General features: G+C 49.7%; 3 protein-coding genes across 6 annotated transcripts; all 3 read left to right on the top strand.

Annotated features, from left to right (window-relative positions):
• RNF8 (ring finger protein 8) lies at window positions 1-6,546 on the top strand. Of its 2 annotated transcripts, XM_078605989.1 has the most exons (6): window positions 3-187; window positions 1,254-1,403; window positions 2,605-3,333; window positions 3,683-3,778; window positions 4,047-4,257; window positions 4,388-6,546. In XM_078605989.1, the coding sequence occupies exons 1-6, from the start codon at window positions 35-37 to the stop codon at window positions 4,711-4,713; spliced, it is 1,665 nt and encodes a 554-aa protein (XP_078462115.1). In that variant the 5' UTR covers window positions 3-34; the 3' UTR covers window positions 4,714-6,546. The 2 variants fall into 2 exon arrangements, with proteins under 2 accessions (XP_078462116.1, XP_078462115.1); XM_078605990.1 differs by lacking the exon at window positions 3,683-3,778 and having other exon boundaries at window positions 1-187.
• Window positions 6,547-7,507: 961 nt separating this feature from the next.
• LOC144727273 (transcription factor YY2-like) lies at window positions 7,508-12,461 on the top strand. Of its 3 annotated transcripts, none has more exons than XM_078605987.1 (7): window positions 7,508-8,053; window positions 8,189-8,736; window positions 9,016-9,196; window positions 10,700-10,762; window positions 10,874-10,940; window positions 11,232-11,390; window positions 11,518-12,461. In XM_078605987.1, the coding sequence occupies exons 2-7, from the start codon at window positions 8,211-8,213 to the stop codon at window positions 11,695-11,697; spliced, it is 1,176 nt and encodes a 391-aa protein (XP_078462113.1). In that variant the 5' UTR covers window positions 7,508-8,053; window positions 8,189-8,210; the 3' UTR covers window positions 11,698-12,461. The 3 variants fall into 3 exon arrangements, with proteins under 3 accessions (XP_078462113.1, XP_078462111.1, XP_078462114.1); XM_078605985.1 differs by having other exon boundaries at window positions 7,508-8,149; window positions 8,183-8,736; XM_078605988.1 differs by lacking the exon at window positions 10,700-10,762 and having other exon boundaries at window positions 7,508-8,736.
• A 5,085-nt stretch (window positions 12,462-17,546) lies between these two features.
• SPDYC (speedy/RINGO cell cycle regulator family member C) lies at window positions 17,547-21,399 on the top strand. The gene is made up of 5 exons (XM_078605984.1): window positions 17,547-17,851; window positions 18,347-18,405; window positions 19,848-19,933; window positions 20,211-20,382; window positions 20,909-21,399. Exons 1-5 carry the CDS (start codon window positions 17,644-17,646, stop codon window positions 21,302-21,304), a joined length of 921 nt encoding a protein of 306 aa, XP_078462110.1. The 5' UTR covers window positions 17,547-17,643; the 3' UTR covers window positions 21,305-21,399.
• Window positions 21,400-22,472: the final 1,073 nt, after the last annotated feature.

Raw genomic sequence — 22,472 nt, 5'->3', positions numbered from 1 at the left:
CGGTCACGTGGCGAAGGGGGTCCGCAGAGGAGCGATGGCGGCGGGTGGTGCGGTGCTACGCGCGGAGGCGACGGCGCAGGGCGAGGAGGAGGAGGAGGAAAAGAAAGAGGAGGAGGGAGAGGAGGAGGAGTGGTACCTGCAGCGGATCGGCCACCACAAGGGCCGGATCCTGCTGTCGGGAGACGAGGTGCGCGCGGGGAGGCGGTTCGTGACGGCGGCGAGAGGTGGTTGATGATGGCCGAGGTGGTGATTAAGGGAAGGGAATGTGGTGGTGGTGAGGAGGAGGGTGATGTGGTGGTGATAATGGTGGGTTGGAGGTGGTCGTGGTGATGGTGAAGGGATGCTATAGTTCTGAAGGCGGTGGTAGTGATAAGGTGGTGTTGTTACGTGACTGTGATGTTGATGGCGGGGAGGATGCGGTGATTGGTAAGTCGGAGGTGATTTTGGTGTTGAAGGGCAGAGTGTGGTGACGTGGAGTAGATGATTTTCACGAGGAAGGTGGTGATGATGATGGTGAGGTGTTTATGGCACAGCGGCCGTGGGGTTGGTGGGTCACGCAGACAATGGCACGAGCGCCAGACTCACAACTTGCGTGGCTCGGAGGTGGCCCGTGGAAGGCAGTACAGCAAGTAGTAGGGCCCACCCTGCCCGGTAGTTTTAGTACTGCCCTCTATGTGGGAGGCTTGGGTGAGTAACGGGCGAGTTTGTCACTGAACAATTGTGATCGCGTCGCTCTCCAGGTTGAGTTGTAGTAACGAGCGTTAATGCTGCATCACGTTACGAGTCTGAATTCTCGTTTTCAAGAGGGTCCTACATTTGGTTGGTTTGGTAAATGGCAATGACATTGTATATGGTGGCAGTTGTAGGAGGACGTTGGGAGAACCCGTTGGAAACCCATGAAAAACAGCGGGGAGAACACACAAAGCTCCACACTCACCACACCACACACTAACATAACGCTCACACTCCACTCACACTCTTAAGAACACGGGGAGAAGATAAACACTTAAGATAGAAATGCGCCCGAGTCGGGAATCGAACCGGTACCCTTGATGCTGTGAGACGCGAGTGTTCCAGTAGATCATCGATTATCCGGCGGCCTCGGGGGGAAGGGCGTGCTGGATTATCTTGGAAGCCGGATAATCAATGATCTGCTGTACTACTGCGCCGCCACCTTGCCACACTGTCAACCCATATGGATATAAATCCACGTTGTGATGTCATGATGCGCGTTGTTGAACGTGTGGCTGCAGGTGGCGTGTGGCCGTGGCATGGAGGTGACGGCGCGCCTCGTGTCGCTTAAGTACCCACTCATGGTGTCGCGCAAACACTGCGTGTTCACGCGCTGTGCACCAGGAGCCTCCCCGCATCGAGAGCCCTGCTGGAGCGTCACCGATTGCCGGGTACGATGGCGCCGGTGTGCTGGGGTGCCCGGCCAGAGCACTCGCCAATTCTCCATTCCCGCTCGTGCATCCGAGATGCGCCAGTGCAGGGCCCGTGCAGCACGGTCGGTTTTCCACTGGCATTTTATATAATCGTGCTCTGCTTGCCTTACAAGACACATGAAGCTGGTTTAGAGCCAAGCAGGGCTAGGGGTGGGGATAGTGAGTTGTGCAATGTGTGCGACGTTAGTTGGCGGAGCTCGTAGGCGTCGGCGTCTACGCTGGTCTTGATGTCATGAATTGCACATGACGTCAGCAGCACGGCTTGGCTTTGGCGCAGTGGAAAAGCAACCCGTGCTTCCTGACCCACACCGTGCTGGCTTGGCACGGCCCTAGCATGGCTCGGATATGCCAGTATAAAATGGTTATAAGAGATGAATTACCTCTGGGTAATTAAATGTCATGTCAATCTTCACACTGGCTAGTTGATAAGGGGTAGCTCAGGACCGGCTCCGATATCACTCGCCGCCGTGCTGGGAATTAAACTCTGGTTGTGGGGTTCATAGCACAGTGGGCGAAGCACGTGATAGATGACACTGGTGCTGTATTACTCGGTTCTGCGTCGCTACATTTGCCTCTTGTGGTCCAGGCCTCCCTTGAGAGATTTGTCTCCTTGGGCTCTCATCTCATTACAGGATATTTACTAAATATGCAACTGCTGCAGGTGCAGCCATACTGCCTCATTCAGCATCTCTGCACCCAGGCTGCCCACCGTGCGCCACTGCGCTTGTGCTTTGCTGGGGCTATGACTCAGCTCAACAGTGGCTTGGCTGCTACTCGTTGCATAGGTTTGTGGTTGGAATTTGGCAGTCCGTCCTAGTTAATACTTTGGTGTGTATTTAATCATAAAACACTACACGCCATCTGCTTTGCAGCGGACAATAACGTTCCTGTATAATTTGCAAGAGTAGGCCACTCTGTGCTGACGTCAGTCCAAATTTTCTAAATTGAAAAAATTACACGACAATTTACTTAGCAATCATTGTCTCTACTGTAAACTCATTTCAGAACCTTCCTGAAAATACTAATCACCATATCATCATCATCATCTATAACTTATATCTGTTGAAGGAGATTAAGATTAAGACTTTCAAAACTAAGCAAGCATAATAACAATAAATAGTAATAGACATTTTCGATGTGCATTGCCTGCGTTTCACAGAGCATCAACGGCGTGTACGTGAACGGGGAACGGATTGATCCCGGCACGCCACGCGTGCTCTCCGTGGGCGACACCGTGCAAATCGGCGTGCGCCTCGACAGCCAGGAGAGCCCCGAGTTCGAGTACCGCGTGGTGCGCACGGCGCTGCGGACTTGCTTCGCCGAGTCGCCAGCGCCGTCAAGTTCGGGCTCACCGTCCGAGAAACGCAAGCGTGAGGAGGAAGCGTGTGCGGTCGGCAGTGTCCTCCACCAGCCGAGGCCGTTCACTGGCAAGAAACCCAGAATGGACGCCGCCCATTCAGGCCCTTCCCAGGATAGCGGAGCCAGGGAGCTCGGAGATGCGCCATCACGAGAGACGCAGGAGTCGACCGGCGACCTCCCTCGGAGGTCAAACCCAGGCAGCTCGCGGAGCGGCGGCGGGGAAGAGGATGACCCCACGCAAAGCACCTTGAAGAGCGCAGCAGCGGAGAAGGGCGAAGGACATGGAGGGGATTGTGAGAGTGTGCGGAGCAGCCCCGCGGCGGAGCCCTGGCCCTCCCCTGTGGGAATTGCCGACGAGAAGCGAGGGAAGCGCTGGCTTGGAGCCGCCCCGTGCGAGCCCGGCAAGGACGACGCGGTGGGAGAGCGCAGCGAGCGGGAGTGGCGCCGTCTGCAGCGTGAGCTTGCGGAGGAAAGAGAGAGGCAGCGGCAGAACCAGCTGGCACTCCGCGAGCAGCAGATGCAGCTGGAGGTGCGGACGGCAGTTGACGGCAGGGAACTGCGTGCACATGCGTGTGTGTGGCTTCAACAGTGGTGTTTGTGTGCAGTTTCATAGGATTATAAAATTATGCACTCCCAGAATGCTGTGTGGCCAGTGGGATGTGCTAAACATAGTTTTCTTCATGTGGAGGAACAGATGTGGGAAGGAGGCAGATAGTCTACGTATTTTGCACACTGGTTCCACTTTAGCTCAGCATGCACGCTACTCCACTGACAACTGGTGACGGGGAACACCGCACCGCCTGGCGTATGGCGCTGCTGCAGTGGTGAGGATGCTGGCGGTGATGCTATGGCTGCTGCTGTTGTTGTTACCGCCGCAGCAAGAGAAGACTGAGAAGAAGCAGGTGATCTGCTCCTTTGAGAACGTGATGGAGAATGAGCTGCAGTGCATCATCTGCTCCGAGCTCTTCATTCAGGTGCTGCTAATGCTGTTATTACTGCTGCTTCTGCTGATGTTGCTATTGTTACTGCTGCTTCTGCTGATGTTATTGCTTCTGTTGATGCTACTGCTGCTGTTACTGCTGCTTGGATGGTTTTATCGATTTAATCAGATTACATTACAGGTGATTCATTATTATTATTATGAATGCACTCCTGCTGCTGTATCGCAAGAGCCGTAAGTTTGGGTTAAGAGTGTTTGGCGTGGCCCTCCCCCTGTGCGATGCGGTGGTGGTGGTGGTGCAGGCCACGACGTTGAGCTGTGCTCACACTTTCTGCCGCAACTGCATCGAGGAGTGGCTGAAGCAGAAGGAGCTGTGCCCAATCTGCCGCGCAAGCCCCACATCCAGCACGCCCTCCCTCGTCCTCGACAACTGCATCGATCGCATGGTGGAGTCGCTAGGGCAGGAGAAAAAGGCCGAGAGAGACGAGATCGTGAGAGAGAGATTGCAGCTCGGTGTGTCTTAACGCCGCGCAGCGCACCACATCCCGCACAGTTACGCATCACTCATAATGCCCAGGACAACAAAGTCGAAATGTCTCTCTTTTTGGATTGTGTCCTCCCTCTGTGCCCCATACCAATTCAGCCCAAGGGGCATCGGCATCGACTTCTCGGGCGAGAGGTTTGAACTGGGCGCCGGAGAGGGAGTTGGACGAGGACCGCCGCTGGCCGCTTGCGCGACCGAGTTGCCCCCTACGCCGGAGAGGGGGAGTGGCCCGGGCCCGCATGAGCGTAGTCCGGCAGCGACGCGCAGAGACGCAGGGCACCCGGAATTCCGCCCGTGCCAAAAACTCCACTACCAATATTGTGGGCACACACATACTGTCATCCTCGTCATCTTCATCGTCATCTTCGTCGTCATCTTCGTCGTCATCGTCGTCATCATCTACAACTTCATCTGATGAAGATTAAGTCATTCTTAGCCACCGTGGTTTACTCGCCGTGACACAATGGTCGGTATGCCGGGAACCAAATGTTCATATTTGCGAGTGATTATTCATTCTCATAGGTGCCTACGACCGATGTTTTGTTACTGGTAAGAATAGAACGGTCGTGATACCACCTCGTCTATAACTGTTAATTATACCACCTCCTTACTACGGACCTCGTCATGACGTGACTGGCCTCTATGATGCGGGGTACCTGTGCAAGTGACGTGCCGCCTCGTGTGTGTGTGTGAAGCTCGTGGGTGTTCGTTGCGGTGAGCGAGTGCTGTGAAGCTGCTCGAGTTAAAATGTTTTCTAGCAAAAATAAATCCGCAGTGTCGTAGAGCACTAAGCAGACAAATAATGAAGGACATTTTTTTTCACATCTCATCAGGCATACGGCCTTGTGGGAGTGTATATTTCAACAAGATTTCAAAATATTGTCGCGTCAGCAGAGTAGGGCTTGCTTGAGCCACTTGGTGAACTGCTAGATGCTTCTAGGCAAGGATATCGGTTCTCGTTCGATGCTAAACTCATCCACAACTCGACTAGCAAGCATTGCTCGATCAGCGTTTTGCATTGCAGGCAGCACGGAATCACAGCAGGCAACACGGATTGCTGGTGGTAATGCCGGATTCCAGACAGCACAGAGATTACTGGCTGCGCTTGGATTTCAGACAGTAGTGTGGGATTACTTAACTGTGGTTGGTTACTTATAGCGGTGATTACACCATAAACTATTCTTAAATTGATCCTTATGGCGGTACCCCGGGGTACCAAATAATAAAATATGGTCGAGGCAATTAAATATTTTATTTCTGGGACTTAGCTCCGCAACTGGGGTAACCAATTAATCCGACATCAGTGCCACTCCGCGATGTCGAAACGCAGCGAGGACGATTGCGCCGAAACCCTGAACGCTCGCGGTACGCACCGTAGTGGTGCATCGTGTACAGCTCGTCGAGATTAGTCGATTGCCACATCGCCGACCATCAACAGACTCAAAATGACTGCATCACGGACATTATGCGAGAGCCGGGGTACTATGGTACCCCAGGGTTACCGCCATAAGGTTCTATTGTGAAATACGGAATTCTTTGCCCTCTGCTATGGAAAAATTAGCACGACCTTCGTGAAACTGAGCATTTTCTGGGTAAACAAGTTAAATCGTTATCATCGACAACCTCACCTTATGAAGGTGAGGCCGTCCTTTACGAGGGTGGCTTACTCGGCGTTACACGGGGGTCAGTTAACCAGAACTGAAGTTTCGATTTAAAGCTTTCGTGACTGCAGGGATTCGTCTTCTTGGTTCTTTCGGTAAAGTCACGTAGAAGACAGCACGGTAAAGTCACTTCTACGTGACTTTACCGAAAGAACCAAGAAAACAGAACTGAAGTGTTCACAATTTTGTGCGATCAATTTTAACTCACTCTCTTTTTACTCTTACCAGGTCAGGCCCACTGAGCTAAACAGCTCTTTTTATCCAGAAGCGACCTGGCCACATGATAGATTAACGAAGCGGCTTATGTGGAATTTTTTATCGGCCAAATGGTCTAAACATCATGTTTTTTTAAAAGTGAAGGGGAAAAAACGGAGAACCTGGAGAAAAATCCAAGCGACCACGGGGTGAACATGCAAACTCGAAGTAGTATACAGTCACTTGTTCTCGTGGTGCCTGCGGCCGTGACCCCCACCCTTGCCCGTCACTTATTCTGCCACTTCTTTTCTATGAACGTCGTCACTACATACGTGCTGCCCTCTATGATGGGAGACACCTGCGCTGGTGATTTGCTGACCAATAAAGTGTGTTTGTTAAGAAGCTCGTGGAGTTTGTTGCAGTTTTGTACGAGGGTGGAGGGATGTTGTGGAGGTGGTGGAGATGATGTGAGAGTAGCTGGATGAGAGGAGGTGGTGGATGAGATCTTCACGAACACCCCCCCCCCCCCCCCCCGTGGCATGTTTGACTTTACACTAGCAGGAGAACTTCCCGTAGATGGCCTTGTAATCGGGGTGTGGGACAATGCGGTGTTGTAATTGGCTAAAATTCACTCAAATTAAGCGAAATCTCACGAGTGATTTACTCGCTGGGCTTGGGAATTGTTTCATAACAATTCAGTCGAAGTATGGGTCTGAGAACACATTCCTGCGGAGGGAGCTGGTAGGAACGTTGGGTTGCTCGGTCAATGTCCAGGGTCAACGGCGGCGTGGTGTATTCCGCAAATATGCCCGACTGTGAGGGCGGGCACAAGCCGGCGTGAGTAGGTGAAACGTTGAGTTTTATAAGGGCACCACGGAGTGACCAGCCCCTCCCCACCCCTCCCACCCCCCACCCAGCCCTACCCAGCCCCACCCTCCCCACCCAGCCCCTCCCTGCATGACGGACACAATAATCCCCTGTGGGCTGGTGTAACCAGGAGGTTCCTACCCGTATTATGGTGTGTGAGAGTGCGAGTAAGTATGCGTCTCGGTGTAAGTGCATCTGTGAGTGGGTCTGTGAGTATGCATTTGTGTGGGTTGGTCTCAGTCGACGAGTCACTGTGTGTGTCCGCGGTCTATGTGAGTTTATGAATCACCTTGCGAGACCTTGACTATGGGTCTGGATCTGTGTGAGTATGGATCTGCGAGTACAATATATGGGTCTGAAAATCGATGAACCCGAGCTGATCAGTGCATGAATGAGTCTGGAGGGGTGCGCGCAGGACTGTTTACACCGTGACGTCACGCGACGGTGACATGACGTCACGCCCCTGGTCCGTCGCGTGGCGTCATATTTCGTCACGGTGACGTCAAGTGGTGTGCTGGGCCTGGCGCGGCCCTCAGGCCCCGAGCGGAACGCGGCTTCTTCTCCTCCTCAGCCTTCTCCTCCCCTTTCACACCCCCCCTCCTCCTCCTCCGTCTCTTCTTTCTCCTTCAACTCAACCTCCACCTCTTCCCTCAACTCCCCTTCCACCACTTCACCCACCTCCTCAACTCTCACCTCATCCTCCACCTCCTCTCTCACCTCCTCCACATCTACCACCACCTACCTCTTCCACCACTTCCTTCCCCTCCGACTTCATCACCCACAACCACCTCTTCACCCACCTCCTCTCTGACTTCATACACCTCCCCCTCCTCACCCACCACCTGCCTCCGATCCAGCAACTTCATCTCCATCACCACCACCACATTTGACATCACTCACCAACCTGGTCTACCACCACCACCACCACTCTCACCACCACCTCTCTCACCACCACCACCTCTCTCACCACCACCACCACCTCTCTCACCACCACCACCACCTCTCTCACCACCACCACCACCTCTCTCACCACCACCACCACCTCTCTCACCACTACCACCTCTCTCACCACCACCACCTCTCTCACCACCACCACCTCTCTCACCACCACCACCACCACCACCTCTCTCACCACCACCTCTCTCACCACCACCACCACCACCTCTCTCACCACCACCTCACCAACCTGGTCCACCACCATGTCCACCATGACATCAAGCGAGACGATCTGCATCACGGCGGACGGCGTGGAGATCCCCGCCGAGATCGTAGAGCTGCAGGAGATCGAGGTGGTCACCATCCCCATCGACGGCTCCCTGGGCGACGACGACGAAGAGTCTCTGGGCCTCGAGCCGCTGGGCTCGGGAGCCGACGACGACGACGACGACGTCCGCCACCAGGAGGTGATCCTCGTGCAGACGCACGAAGAGGTGGTGGGCGAGGAGCTGCACGCCGTGAGCCTCGACCACATCCTCATCCCCGTGCCCGCGGGCCACGACGGCCTGGGCGACGAGCCCCTGGCCGAGCAGCACAAGGCCTTCAAGCGCAGCGGGGCCCACAAACGCGGCAACAAGATCTCGACGTCGGTATCGCCCGCCGGCGGCGCTAAGCGCGGCGCGGGGGGCCTCCTAGAGGCCGAGGCCAAATGTGCGGCCAAGTGGGACCACAAGCAGGTGCAGATCAAGACCTCGGAGGGAGACTTCTCCGTCACCGTGTGGGCCTCGGGTAACTGCTGCACATGTGGCCTCTCTGTGTACGTCTGTGTGTCTGTATACCGATGTCTCTGTGTGTCTGTATTTTCACTTTTCTCCCCAGGCTCATCATAGCTGTGCCCCCCCGTCTCTGTCACTCTCTGTTTCTGCCCGTCTCCTCTGTCTCTGTATTCGCGTCTGTATCTCCCTCGCTCATGTTTGTAGCCTCTCCCCGTTCCTCTCTGTTTCTCTCCGTCAGTCATCCCTGTGTCATGGTTCGAGGCTTGAGGCTATCCCCGTGTCCTGTGTGCAGAAGACAAGATGTCAGAGATGGAGGAGATGTCACTGGTGGAGGAGGTGATCCCGCAGAGCTCTGTGGTGCTTGACGAGGTGGACGAAGTGCATCATCACTTCGCGCAGCAGCGGAAGGGGTCGGCACCCGGGATTCCCGGCATCGACCTCGCCGACCCCAAACAGCTGGCGGAGTTTGCGAGGTGAGTTCACCACTAAAAACTCGCCACTCTTAATCCCACCATAAACTCAACAATAACTCTAATCCCATCATAGCTCATCACAAAACTGGCCACAATCTCACCAAAAACTGATTTCTAATTTATTCTAAACTCGCCATAAATTGCCACAAACTTGCAGTTAACTTAAGCAAAGCTCATGCAAACTCACTGCAAACTGGCCACAAGCTCGCAGCAAAACTCATTCATCACTAACTATAGTGTCACCTTGAACTCAACCCAAAATCGACGTAATCTTATCATCAATCTCGCTAAAAACAACCCAAACTGATTATAAGCTCAATCCTAAGCTCGCCATCAATTTACCCCAAACTCACCACAAACTTAACTCAAACTCATCAAAACTTCACCCTCAATTCAATCAAACAAAACCCATAATTCATCACAACTTTACCGGAAAGTTACCTAATATCACCATCAACATACCCAAATCTCGCCACAATCTCACGACAAATCTACTTCTAATTCAGCCCAAATGCACCCCAAACTCTGCGTAAACTTACCCCTTCCGAATGCTGAACTCAATGTAAACTCACCTTAAACTCATACTGAAGTTACCCCAAACCTACCAAAAACTTCACCCAATACACACCCAAACCTTACCATAAACTAACCCCCAGCCTAACCCTCAACTTTCCCTTCATCACAAACTCATCATAACTACTCTAACTTCACCCCACACCTCACCATAACTCTCACCTCCGATTAGAACGGTTGGCTATGTACGGTGTGAAAGACGTTCAACATACATACACACAACTCATCCTCGCCCTTACATTATCCTTTTAATGTCACTCTAACCTAAACGTAAGACTAACCATTACCATAAACTTTACCTTAACTTACCCGTAACCATTAACTTATCCATAACCTAACTATTCTGATGTAACCCTAACCTAACCACTACTAGAAACAATTACCTTAACATAACCATTGCTGTTATTAAACTGTTTATTATTTCAGCAGGTAAGGCCTTATTAATCTATATATCTCTTTTCAGAAGTTTGCTGGCCACAAATGATAGCTTCATAAAGTGGCTTATCATGTGGACAATACTCTAAATGCATGTTTCTAAATGTGGGGGGGGAAAAAATCAGAAAACCCAGAAAAAAATCCACGTGGCCACGGGGAGAACATGCAAATATACAGGTGTCAGGGTTGGGGTCGAACCCAGGACCTGTATACCAGGCGAGGCAGTTAACATCTCACCCTTTACCTTAACGTAACTGAACCCTAACCTAACCCTTACCCTCACCATTACCTTAACTTAACTCGAACCTAATCATTACCAGGTTCCCGATTTGTATATGGTAGGCCACCGTGGGTAAAACTGTGGTGTATATGAACCAAAAAAACGATTCTTCACCGCAAACATTAAAGGTCATGTGACGTCATTCGAAAACGAGTAGGTCATTGTGTACCAGCGTCAGAGTTCAAATGTGAAAAATGACATCACGCTTTTCTTAGCAATCGTCACTGCCGACTACGAAAACTTGGCAGGACCCTCCGGAAAGGGATTCTTGAGACTCGGTGAGCCATTCATGGGTAAACGAGTGTAAATACAAATGATAATACTTTGTCTTGTAGCTTCCTGAGTGAAGTTTTTGAAAATAATCCAAAGCCTGTGATCTCTGTTTTCAGAATGAAGCCTCTCAAAGTAGCCGACGTCGAAGTGGATTCGTCAAAAACAATCGCTTGTCCTCACAAGGTAGAGCCTCCAGCTCACTCGGGCTCCATCCTGACACGCGCGAGTGTGTGTGTGCTGCATGCGACGATGGGAGCAACTTGACCCATTGCACCCCATCTGTGGGGAAGAAATTCATGGCTCTGACTATGTACGTGCGATTCTGCATCTGTGGCGTCCATAAGCTCGCGTAGAAATCCACAGACTCGTACAGAGATCCGTGGACTTGCTGGCTTTCTGGCTGTGCTCACGACTTCGTGTGTCATGGCAAGATGAACTCGGTGGGGGGGGGGTGGTGTCGATGTTTCTGCCCAGGGTTGCACCAAGATGTTCCGCGACAACTCGGCAATGAGGAAACACCTGCACACCCACGGGCCGCGTGTACACGTGTGTGCCGAGTGCGGCAAGGCCTTCGTCGAGAGCTCCAAACTCAAGCGGCACCAGCTGGTGCACACCGGAGAGCGACCCTTCCAGGTGAGCAGCACACACCGGCGCCACCGCCGCCACTTTGCGAGCGGCAGGGCCTTCGTGGTGTCGCGCCTCGTGTGCTGGGTTGGCCGTGCAGCGGGCGGCGGTGGTGGCGCTCCGTGTGTCTTCCCAGTGCACGTTCGAAGGCTGCGGGAAGCGCTTCTCGCTGGATTTCAACCTGCGCACGCACATCCGAATCCACACGGGAGACCGGCCCTACGTGTGTCCGTACGACAGCTGCAATAAGAAGTTTGCGCAGTCCACCAACCTCAAGTCGCACATCCTCACGCACACCAAGGCCAGGAAGAAATGAGCGCGTGGACGCTGTGCCGAGAGAGAAGCTGTCTTCGTCTCCCGTCACCTCCGCCTGGCAGCGCGCGCAGCCCCCAGAAACTGAAATGAAAAATGAAATTCCTTCCACACCCGACTTCCTCCAAAGACTGAAATCAGGAATGTTTCTGCAATGTAAGATTACCGCATCGTTCCTGTCATGGTTGTGTTGATATCAAAGGTAGCCGGTGCGGTTAGTTGAAGTGGAGACCCTCGCGGGCTGTGCTAACTCCAGTGTACTGCTTTTTCACATGTAAATATTTTTCAGTTAATGACTAACCTGTAAGCTGTACTATGTTGTATATCCCTTTTTATTGATTTAAAAGTAAAAAAAGCCAACTTAGAACATGTTTGAGCACCATGGTTATCCTTATTTAAACATTGGCAAATAGAGGCTCTTATTAGTTGTCCTGCGTAAATTAAAGGTAAGAACAATTTTAGTCATTTATATTTTCAGGTGAATGCGTTTGAAGAATTGCGACGGCAGGAAGTGTGCCCCTGTGTTGTGTCCGCGTTTATCCCGGAGCCAGAGGCCGCACTCTTTTGGTGCAAATCGTCAAACTCCAAATTTTTTATCGACATTTTCAAGCTAAAAGCTGAAATGCGCCTGGCACTAAGTATTATCGGACTGTTTTCACAATCTAGCCATTGTGTTTAAACAATGCTGTTATAACAACACCAATCATGACAACACCAATCATGACAACATTACAAATAACTCGTAATAAACGCTCAGGTTGCGCACGACCCGCATCTCGCACGACCCTGGCTCACGAGGTCCGGCTCAATTTCGATTTAAAGCTTTCGTGACTGCAGGGATTCATCTTCTTGGTTCTTTCGGTAAAGTCACGTAGAAGGGAAGTAATAAAATAATAAAAAATATATTTTAATAATAAAAAATATTATTTTATTACTTCCCTTCTACGTGACTTTACCGAAAGAACCAAGAAGATGAGGTCCGGCTCGCTCGCAGCAGGGTCTGGCTCACAAACATCACAATGAGGGCCTCTGCATGCGTGTGGGTTGTGGGTGAATACGACCATACTTCACGCTAATTGTGTGGGTTGAAGAGTGAGAACGTAGTCGTAGTGAAACATTGCATGTTGCCACCACTACCCTTTATTTCCAACCACGTAGCCCTGTGACAACGTGTGCGTGCACGATGGCCACTTATCCAAGCACTATGCAAGGCAACTCTGCTTGGATTCGGAGTTGCGAGATGTGGTGATTTGGGCCATATCTTGGGAGAGATGTTTGTCGAGGAACGTGCCGCTTCTGCTGCTGTTCCTCTGTGGCTGTCACTGCACCGCGGCCTCCATGTGCTCAGCGCTGTTCCGGGTCGGGCCCGGGTTTTGTTTTGGGTTCTGCCCCGTGGGCGCGCGCGCGTGTTGCAACTCTGTTACACACGTGTTGTATGTACAGTGCGTACTGTACTCGTGCCATCGCGAAAATGCGCCGTACGACGCGTGGTCTTCCATCATCGGCGCAGTTCGTGCTCCACGTGTGCGCGGATTGCCCGGGTGGGTACCGAAGTTGGCACCAGGCGAAGGGGGTTTGAATTGGTGAAAGGGGCTTGGGTCTGGGGCTGGTTGGGCGGATCGTCAACTCGCTTCGTCTAGCCGAGGGGCGGGGCTTGGAGGAAGGCGGCCCACTTTAGGAGGGCTTAATAGGGCCACGGTTTGTGCCTAAAGGGGCGTAATCAGGGGTGTGGCTCGTGACCAAAGTCGGTTGCGTTGCTAAGGGGCGTGGCGCGTAACGAGGGGAGTTGCTGCGGGCGTGATCCGTAACTAGCGGGCGTTGTTAGGGGCGTGGCTCGTAACCAGGGGGGCGTTAGGGTCATGGCTCGTAGCTAGGGGGCGTTGCTGAGGGCGTGGCTCGTTACTAGGGGGCGTTAGGGGCGTGGCTCGTAACTGGGTGGGGCGTTGTTAGGGTCATGGCTCGTAGCTAGGGAGCGTCGCTGAGGGCGTGACTCGTAACTAGGGGGCGTTGTTAGGGTCATGGCTCGTAGCTAGGGGGCGTTGCTGAGGGCGTGACTCGTAACTAGGGGGCGTTGTTAGGAGCGTGGCTCGTAGCTAGGGAGCGTCGCTGAGGGCGTGGCTCGTAACTAGGGGGCGTTGTTAGGGGCGTGGCTCGTGACCGGGGGGGGGAGGGGGCGTTAGGGTCATGGCTCGTAGCTAGGGAGCGTCGCTGAGGGCGTGACTCGTAACTAGGGGGCGTTGTTAGGGTCATGGCTCGTAGCTAGGGGGCGTTGCTGAGGGCGTGACTCGTAACTAGGGGGCGTTGTTAGGAGCGTGGCTCGTAGCTAGGGAGCGTCGCTGAGGGCGTGGCTCGTAACTAGGGGGCGTTGTTAGGGGCGTGGCTCGTGACCGGGGGGGGGGGGCGTTGTTAGGGTCATGGCTCGTAGCTAGGGAGCGTCGCTGAGGGCGTGACTCGTAACTAGGGGGCGTTGTTAGGGTCATGGCTCGTAGCTAGGGGGCGTTGCTGAGGGCGTGACTTGTAACTAGGGGGCGTTGTTAGGGGCGTGGCTCGTAGCTGGGGGTGTTGTTAGGGTCATGGCTCGTAACTAGGGGGCGTTGCTGAGGGCGTGGCTCGTAACTAGGGGGCGTTGTTAGGGGCGTGGCTATTAGGCGCGGAGCAGGCGGCGAGCGCGAAGCAAGTGGCGAGGTACCGGCGGCGCTGAGGTAAATGTTCAGAATCGGAATATTTATTTATATTTATTTATCCCTGGAGGAATCCGATGAGCTATAAAGCGCTTTTTCACAGATGACCATTATGGGCGGGTCAACGTTACTGGATATGTAAAAAAAAGAGCTTTTATAGCTCATTGGATTCCCGCGGTATAAATATTCTGGTTCGGAACAAACAACACGATCAGAGTGCGAAATATTGAAAAGATCGGCAAATCACTAAAACAACCTATAAATTAAACAACTTTTTTTTGTTTCACCAGGTCAAGCCACACCGAGCTATTTAGCTTTTTCAGAAGCGTCCTCGCCACAAGTGACCGCTCAACCAAGTGGCTTTTTCGTGGACATTTGCTGCAGCCAAATTAACCCAAAAGCCTTAAACCACAACGGCGAATTCGCGGTTCCAAGGAACCCACAAAAAAGCGACACCGCGGGTAGCCGGAGGATGACGACCGAGACCGTAATGACAGAGCCTCCCATCCAGCAAACTTTGACGATAACAATTTTGACGTAAAACGTTCGTGACTGCACGAATTCATATTCTTGAACCAATAATATTGTGACCGATAATTAAAAGTTGTGGAAAGTTGAGTGGGGAAGAATCGAGTTGACACTATTGTTCATTAATCCGGCTTAACAACCAGAGGAGATGGACGATGTCGTGGCGTGATGGTGAGCGTGGCAGCAATATGATGTTTATTTAAGCGCCAATGTTGAGGTCTTCTGGCCACGACGAAGAGGGCTTCAGGAGAAATTTCCCTCCCTTTATTACTGCTATTACTGCTAATCCTACTTCCTCCCTTTATTACTGCTAATCCTACATAATACACGAGCATAATATGACTTTGACACCACCCCCACCACCTACACATTCCACAAGTAGTGACTAATCCCATATCTGCATTTTCCATAAATATGCTAAATTCCTCTGTTGATATGTAAACTACTTTGTCAAGGCGCCCTTCCTCCTCTAACCCAGCTTAAATATACGCTGCCAAGCTTGGTGGTGTTCATTCAGACGCTGTCTTTCCGACAGACCTGTTCTTCACCTGAGGACGGCTGTTTGCGTTGTGGCCGAAACGTCGTGAGAATTGTATTTTATTATGTATTATTTTATTATTTCCCTTCTACGTGACTTTACCGAAAGAACCAAGAAGAAGCTTTAGGAGAGTTCGTGTCGTTTTGCTGCTCCAATGTAGAAGCGCAGACTACTACAGTGGTTTTGCTGTATGGTCCATAGTTTGGTTTGCATGGCCGGTCACACTTGCTGTGACTTGCGTCTTTAATTTTCCATTCATGTCGGAGATGTGCTACATCAGCCTGCTGAAGTTCTGATGCGGTTTATGTGACACCAGTGTCTTTGAGGAGTTTCGTTTTCATGTATTTGGTATAGTCCTGTGAGCCATTCGGCTCTTGAATCGGGTGCAATCGCAACAAACAAAAAACATGAACAAGAAAACATCTTAAAGTGACAACACGCAAACAGAAAAATCCAGGAAAAAACAGCAAAAACTTCCAGAAAAAGCACCGTATACCAATGCTGTGTGAAAAAATCCCAGTGGGATGCAAGTCAAACAACAACAACAACCACAAGACAACTTAGATTAAAGTCATCAGTCTAATTGTACATTTTAAGTTTTCGTGACTGCAAGGATCCATACTCTTTGGTTCTTTCAGTAAAGTCACGTAGGTGAAAATAATACAATAAAAATAATAAGCCATCTCTTCGGCATACCTCAACAACTGTTTTCGCTGTGGTGGTCCCCACCTGATGAAGGATGCTTGTATTGCGCCCGAAACGTCGTGATTTAATTTAGTTGTTTTCACTTTTGTATTTAATTATTTTTTTCATTAGTCTAATTCCGTACTACAACAAACAAACATGGGCAAACCAAAACACGTTTTTGAAATCACCAAAATAAAGCCATGAAAGCAATGTAACAGGAGGAAATTCAAAGCCAGCAGGTGTAATGTTTGGGTCTCGAACGAGGCGTTTATTCCGGACGTACGCGTTGTTCCGCTCTGTTCACCACAGAGTTCTTCTGGGTTAGATTCTAGGATGGCGACTTCAGTGCGGTCCCAGAAGGGGGACTGGGACTTGACCCGTTGTTGAGGTCTCGGTTGATGGGCTCGGTGGTTGATGCAGTTTGCATGGCTCTACGGATATTTGGTGGCAGAATTGCGGTGTGGGTACTTTCCGTGCGTTGAAGAGTATAGCAATGTCCCCGAGAGATGCCCTTTTGTGGAGGTTATTACGCCAGCAGTGTCGTCGACATGCAATTGCAGGGCCGCACCTGTTTGACCTCCCGAGGTGAATATCAAGTAATTATGTCTTGAAGGAGCTTGTGAGTCCTGAATTGCCCCATAGATCACCAGAGCCAGAGGTTGCAGGTGAGGATAGAGCCAAGGAACGGCAGAGTTAGGTGAGGGTTGAGCCAGATGAGAACAATCAATCTGCATATTGCAGCATAATGGGAACGGTACAGGGGTATAGAGCAACAGGAATGAAAAATGAAACCCGTCACAACATCAGGGGCTAACACAGACTAAGCAAAGTAAATTCCAACCGTGCACAATGAATTGCATAAGTGTTTGTTGAACTTCTTTTGCACCGTACATAACCAACTGCTAATCGGAGATGCGCAGGAAGGACAACAAACTAAACACAAAAAAGAGTTCTCAATAAATGAGTTTTCAATCTAGATGTAAAAATGCTTAGCTGCAGTGGCCTCCTAATATCAGAAGAGCGTTGCAGACAGCCGCAAAAGCGCATCTGAAAGTGCACGATGCAGTGACTGTATTCGATGGCTAGACCAAAGCCACTGTGAGGATAGCCGGAGTTTGAGTGATGGTGTATGCTCCTTAACGAGATCATCAAGGTATTGTGGTTCATTCGTGGCAAGCACTTTGTGTAATGAGAGGGAGCGTATAATATATTCGTTTGGCAACCAGAAGCCAATGTAGCTTGGCGAGCACTGGATGGACATGGTCGGATCTTCCAGTACCTCTCACAACATGTTCCAGATAATTACACGCTGCAGCTTGGTAATGTTTTTGCCCGATGTCCCGAAGAGTCGTGAGTTGCAAGAATCAAGCCTTGTCGATATTATGCTACACGACTCAATAGTGGTCAAATGTGTCGTAGAACCCTGATGTGAAAATTGTAGGACCCGACTATATGGCATGGTGTGTTTGTGGTGAGGTGTACGATCAGGTTTTGACAGGTCTTGCTGGCTGGGGTCATGAGGCACTGTGATATGGAGCATGGAGTCCTCCATGACTCTCGAGTGAGCAGCAAGCGGAGCCACGTCCGCCAGTACTTCCCCGTGGCGATGCAATCTCGGAGGCGTCCGCGCCAGGACGGTGGCAAAAACCATGTGAACAATCGCGGCACGAGCCCCAGCCTAATAATACAGCGTGGGGAAATGGCGGCCTTCTTCCGTCTGTTTGGTAGGGAATTATGTCATCTCGTGCTTGTTTTCAGTTGGACCATGTGCTGAAAATGTATTTTTTCAAGCACACTCCTCCAAGAGCTTCGACTCCTGAACAGTTTACGATCTTGGAGGAGCATGCAAGTAGAGTTGCTTGCTTATCTGACAAGTTGGCTCAGCAGTAGAGCGAGCGGCTCCCATTCAGAAGGTTGCAAGTAAAATTTCTGATGGGGGGGGTTGACTTAGCCCATCATTCCTCTGGGGTTGATACAATGAGTACTACTTTGCGGGGAAGTCCACAGAGATTGTCCAATTGAGAGACTCGTAAACAGGAGATGAGCACCCCGTCAATTCTCATACGGAGCCCAAGCCGCAAAACCGCGCTTGGGTTAAAATGGGTCGGGAAAATGCGTGCGTAACATGACCAAACCTCGTGGTGCATGATTTGCAACACCCAGACCGTGTCCAAATGAGGACGTTGCAATGACATGATGCTTGTGTTCTGCCTTTATAGACGATGATCTGATACAGGACTTTTTATGGATGGACAGTTGCTTTAGACTATCGGACAAGGTAAGTGCATCTGCTGTATTTAGATCTGTAACCACAGAACCTAGCATTGGGTGAACATCTGATGTATTTAGATTCATGTTTATTTCAGTGTCAAATATATACAGTATTATACACGACATACAACAACTTAAACAATGCAAATACTGCAAATATATACGTTTTGAATGGCTAATAACGTCAGTAATAAAAACAATATACAATGCGATCTGGCCAAAAGTGCGTGTAATTTGGCGTTCGCCGGAGCACCAGTCTAAAGGCTGCATCAGTCCGGCGATCGTCAAACACATTGTTGAAACAAGACTATAGTACGTACATCACCCCATGCAGAGTCTTCGATATTGGAGTGGTAAGTAAGCTATCTTCTGTATCAATAAAAACCTTAATCTTTATGTCTCAAAAAAGCTGACATTTTGTACATATGTAGCTTTTAGGAAGACAACAGGAAAAATCTGAAAATCCGAGATTTTTCACTTCAAGGGCCCATGACATGATTTGGAGCTTTCGTGACTGCAGGAATTACTTTTTGGTTCTTTCGGTTAAGTCACGTAGAAAGAAAATTAATTAAATAATAGAATACGATGTTTCGATTGAAACACAAGCAATCATCATCAGGTACGAATGAATGAGAAAAAAACCCCAAGTAAACGTAGAAATATAATGCAATGCAACACAGAGAGTCGGCTAACATAACAGTCAACACTAGCCGACTCTCTGTGTTGTATTGCATTATATATCTAAGTTAACTAGGTAGAAAATCTGGCGCCCCTCCCCCTGAAGGCGCCGGATAATCGATGATCTCCTGTAGTTGTGTTTAACATAATATGAAAACGTGTAACAGGTTAAACTCAACGAGGAGGCTATGGTCTCTCACCCTCCTGAAGCCCTCACGTCGTGGATAACAGACCTTGACATTGTATTGAGTTCCTGAACACATTTCCCTGTGCAAGAAGAGAGTAGAACAGCATTGATAGCTTTCGGTAAAGTCACGTAGATATAAAATAAAAGAAAAATAATAAAAATATACAAAAATTATTTTTAAAATATAAAAAAACAAAAAACTCAAGACGTTTCGATCGCAACACAAGCGGTTGTCTCTCCGCCTGATGACGGCCGCTTGTGTTGCGATCGAAACGTCGTGAGGTTTTTTTATATATTTTAAAAATATTTTTTGTATATTTTTATTATTATTTTTATTTTATTTTCTATCTACGTGACTTTACCGAAAGAACCATAGAATATGAATTCCTGCAGTCACGAAAGTTTTAAGTCAAAATTTGCATTGATAGCTTTGCATCACATTGTGATTCAGATATGGTAACCAGGGACGCATTTGAAGTGAAGGAATTCACATTCACAGATAAGCGAGAGAGAGCGCCATGTGTACATTATGCTGATTTATCCTGAATGACTTGTAAACGCATTCGTGTTATTGCTCTTCTCAGTACCTGCTCGCCATGGTGTTCTCCTACTTCAAGAGGGCTGGCTTCAAGACATCCGAATACAGTCGCACAAATTTCTTCTTGGCTCTGTGAGTAAATGTGTCCGATGCTGTCTCGTCATACCGTTAATTAACGTCATTTAACTAAACGCTGAGGAACCAAGTAACCACCAAGCACAACACGTTGATTTCCGTTGCATAAACACGTGCATACATACATCCATTATATTAAATACCCACGATTGTATATATACATAGATAATTGCAATAGATAATTGCGTCTATATTTGAAAGAATATAGGAAAAATTATTGTTTCAAATATTTTGAGTGACTGGCAGAAAACTAGAGCATTGCACGTCTGTGCAGGTATCTGGCCAATGACATGGAAGAGGATGAGGAGGAGTTCAAGTATGACATCTTCCCCTGGGCACTGGGCCACGGCTGGAGGAAGTCTTTCCCAGAATTCCTCAAGTGGCGCGAGGAGCTTTGGGCACGCATGGACTATCGTGCTGCCGTAAGCTGGCGCTGCTGCAAAGAGGTGTGGACAGGAGGAGGAGGTGTTGTGGAATGTGTCTACGATGAGCTGAAGTGGGTAGTGAGTGTGTAGAAGGTAGAGAGGTAATGGTGAGAGGTTTGGTCGTTTGGGTGTATTATTAATGATCATGCTTGTTTAATCAGGAAAGCCTGATGGAATCTCAAGACTTCGTGAGGAGAGTTCTGCCAAGTTTGTGCCGTCGGAGCAAAGATTGTTATGCATTTCCCAATTAAATAAATTGCTGTGTAATTTTTAAAAATTGGACCATGACGTGAACACACGTTGGCATATTCTTAAAATGAATGGGATATTTAAGGTCTACTGTGAAGCATACGTCACGCATTTTATGGTTAATCCACACTGCAGTATTAACCAGGGTGACCTGCTGGATTCATACCGCAAACCTCTGCAAACGCAATTAGCGAACATACATTTGACATGTAGAGAATTTGCTGTACTAATTTAGGAGTGCCACGTGTGGCTTCAGAGTACCACCACATTTTGGTAAAGCACGTGGGCATCACGGCAGGTCATGGCAATTGCGCCGAACCACAACATCTGGCAGCGTGAGCGCTTGGCCCATCACAGCGGAGCCGAGCGCAGCTGGCGCAGGGCAGATGGGCAGCCAGTGGCAATGCTGGGCCCCCAGCCACCTCCCGGATTGGAACGGCGCTGCGTGCTCTGCACCAAGAAGCTGAGCGTGGTGCACCTGGACGCGTCGTCTTCCTCTTCTTCCTCGTCAGCATCCCCTTCTTCCTCGTCAGCATCCCCTTCTTCCTCTTCAGCATCCCCCTGCACCTTGAACCTGCTGGATCTCTTCACCGCAGAGCACGGCGAGGGTGGCGCTTGCCCCACTCGGCCACCGCACGGCCGCCGCACGGCCACAGGAGTAGAGCGATACTCGGCAAAGGCAGGCATTGCATGATGTTAAGGCTCACGAGGTCACAGATGTAACACACTGGTGAATCGCGTGCGATAATCTGTACCTCGTTCACCCTGTTACAGTGCTGCAACGTGACAAACGCAGAGCTGCTTCAGTATGGAACAATCACCCAGACTCGCGAAACTATGCTGTCAGTTTCTGATAATTTAAACATGTATTACACATCACGCAACACGATTGTTACAGGTAGAGCACAGTCCATATGATTTAGGTGGTGTGCACCGTTCAATTATTTATGTGTCTTGACTGGTGTATAAACGTAGACTATGTAAGCTTCAGGTTTAAATGTGTGTACGTGTGTTGTTACGTGTGCTGTGTGTACAAACTGACACCCTGGACACGCTTACAAACAAGACGTGTTCAACTCGAGGTGTCTGCCAACTGAAATATTTTAAAACAAAAAATCGTCTCAGTGGGTCCACACTCAATACCTTGAGTAGGTGAAGGAAATTCCACATGGAGGGGGGGGGGGGTGTTATCTGTCGATTTTATTTGCGGGATCACAAAGGGCGAGGTGAAACGCATTTTAAATCACAGTCTTACAATTGTGAGCTGCACAGTACAACACCATACCTCCAGGCCATTTAATAGGGACATCCCATGCATACATATGAACACACGGTAAAGTGTAAAGATATAATACATTTAATAAATGCAGTTTATATGCACAGTATATTGCGTCTAAATGCAACTGCTTTTCAATAAGCTGTACAAAGCAGGACGATGTGTATCACAGGGATAGTAGGCCTCGGCAAGGTAAGGTAATTTACCCTTTTACCGGGCGATCGAAACGTAGTTTTTTGTTATTTTCTTTGAACCTATTTACGTGACTACCGAAAGAGCCAAATAATATGAATTCCTGCAGTCACGAAAGCTTTAAGTCAAGATTGAACCTGTACTTGTCTTTATAATGTATTTATGATATAGTGTCAGTACAGACCTAAAATGAAGTGTTTTACAGGCAGTAGATGCTAAAAAGTTATCGAAGGTGGGATCATCATCACTGTAAACCTTTTTAGCGATGTGATATTTTTTTTTTATCAAACGAGGATCCACATCCAACAGAGAGGGTCTTTGACAATAAGCATCTGGAAGTTCACCAGCAGTGGCTTAAGCAAGCCTGACCCTGCTGATGAGACACTGAATGGTG

This window comes from Lampetra planeri, chromosome 25 (genome assembly GCF_965212315.1).
Source record: "Lampetra planeri chromosome 25, kcLamPlan1.2.h2, whole genome shotgun sequence".
Classification (NCBI taxonomy): Eukaryota; Metazoa; Chordata; class Hyperoartia; order Petromyzontiformes; family Petromyzontidae; genus Lampetra; species Lampetra planeri.
The sequence above is the reverse complement of the archived record's forward strand: the minus strand, read 5'-3'. Positions and strand labels throughout refer to the sequence as shown.

Coding starts and splice junctions, on each gene's coding strand:
- SPDYC (XM_078605984.1), top strand. CDS start 17,644: ATGAGGCACTGTGATATGGAGCATGGAGTCCTCCATGACTCTCGAGTG. Junction 19,934..20,210: donor ACAAATTTCTTCTTGGCTCT/GTGAGTAAATGT, acceptor ACGTCTGTGCAG/GTATCTGGCCAATGACATGG. Junction 20,383..20,908: donor GCTGGCGCTGCTGCAAAGAG/GTGTGGACAGGA, acceptor GCATCACGGCAG/GTCATGGCAATTGCGCCGAA.
- RNF8 (XM_078605989.1), top strand. CDS start 35: ATGGCGGCGGGTGGTGCGGTGCTACGCGCGGAGGCGACGGCGCAGGGC. Junction 1,404..2,604: donor GGAGCGTCACCGATTGCCGG/GTACGATGGCGC, acceptor TGCGTTTCACAG/AGCATCAACGGCGTGTACGT. Junction 4,258..4,387: donor GAGAGAGAGATTGCAGCTCG/GTGTGTCTTAAC, acceptor ATACCAATTCAG/CCCAAGGGGCATCGGCATCG.
- LOC144727273 (XM_078605987.1), top strand. CDS start 8,211: ATGTCCACCATGACATCAAGCGAGACGATCTGCATCACGGCGGACGGC. Junction 9,197..10,699: donor CAGCTGGCGGAGTTTGCGAG/GTGAGTTCACCA, acceptor CGCTTTTCTTAG/CAATCGTCACTGCCGACTAC. Junction 10,941..11,231: donor CAATCGCTTGTCCTCACAAG/GTAGAGCCTCCA, acceptor GTTTCTGCCCAG/GGTTGCACCAAGATGTTCCG.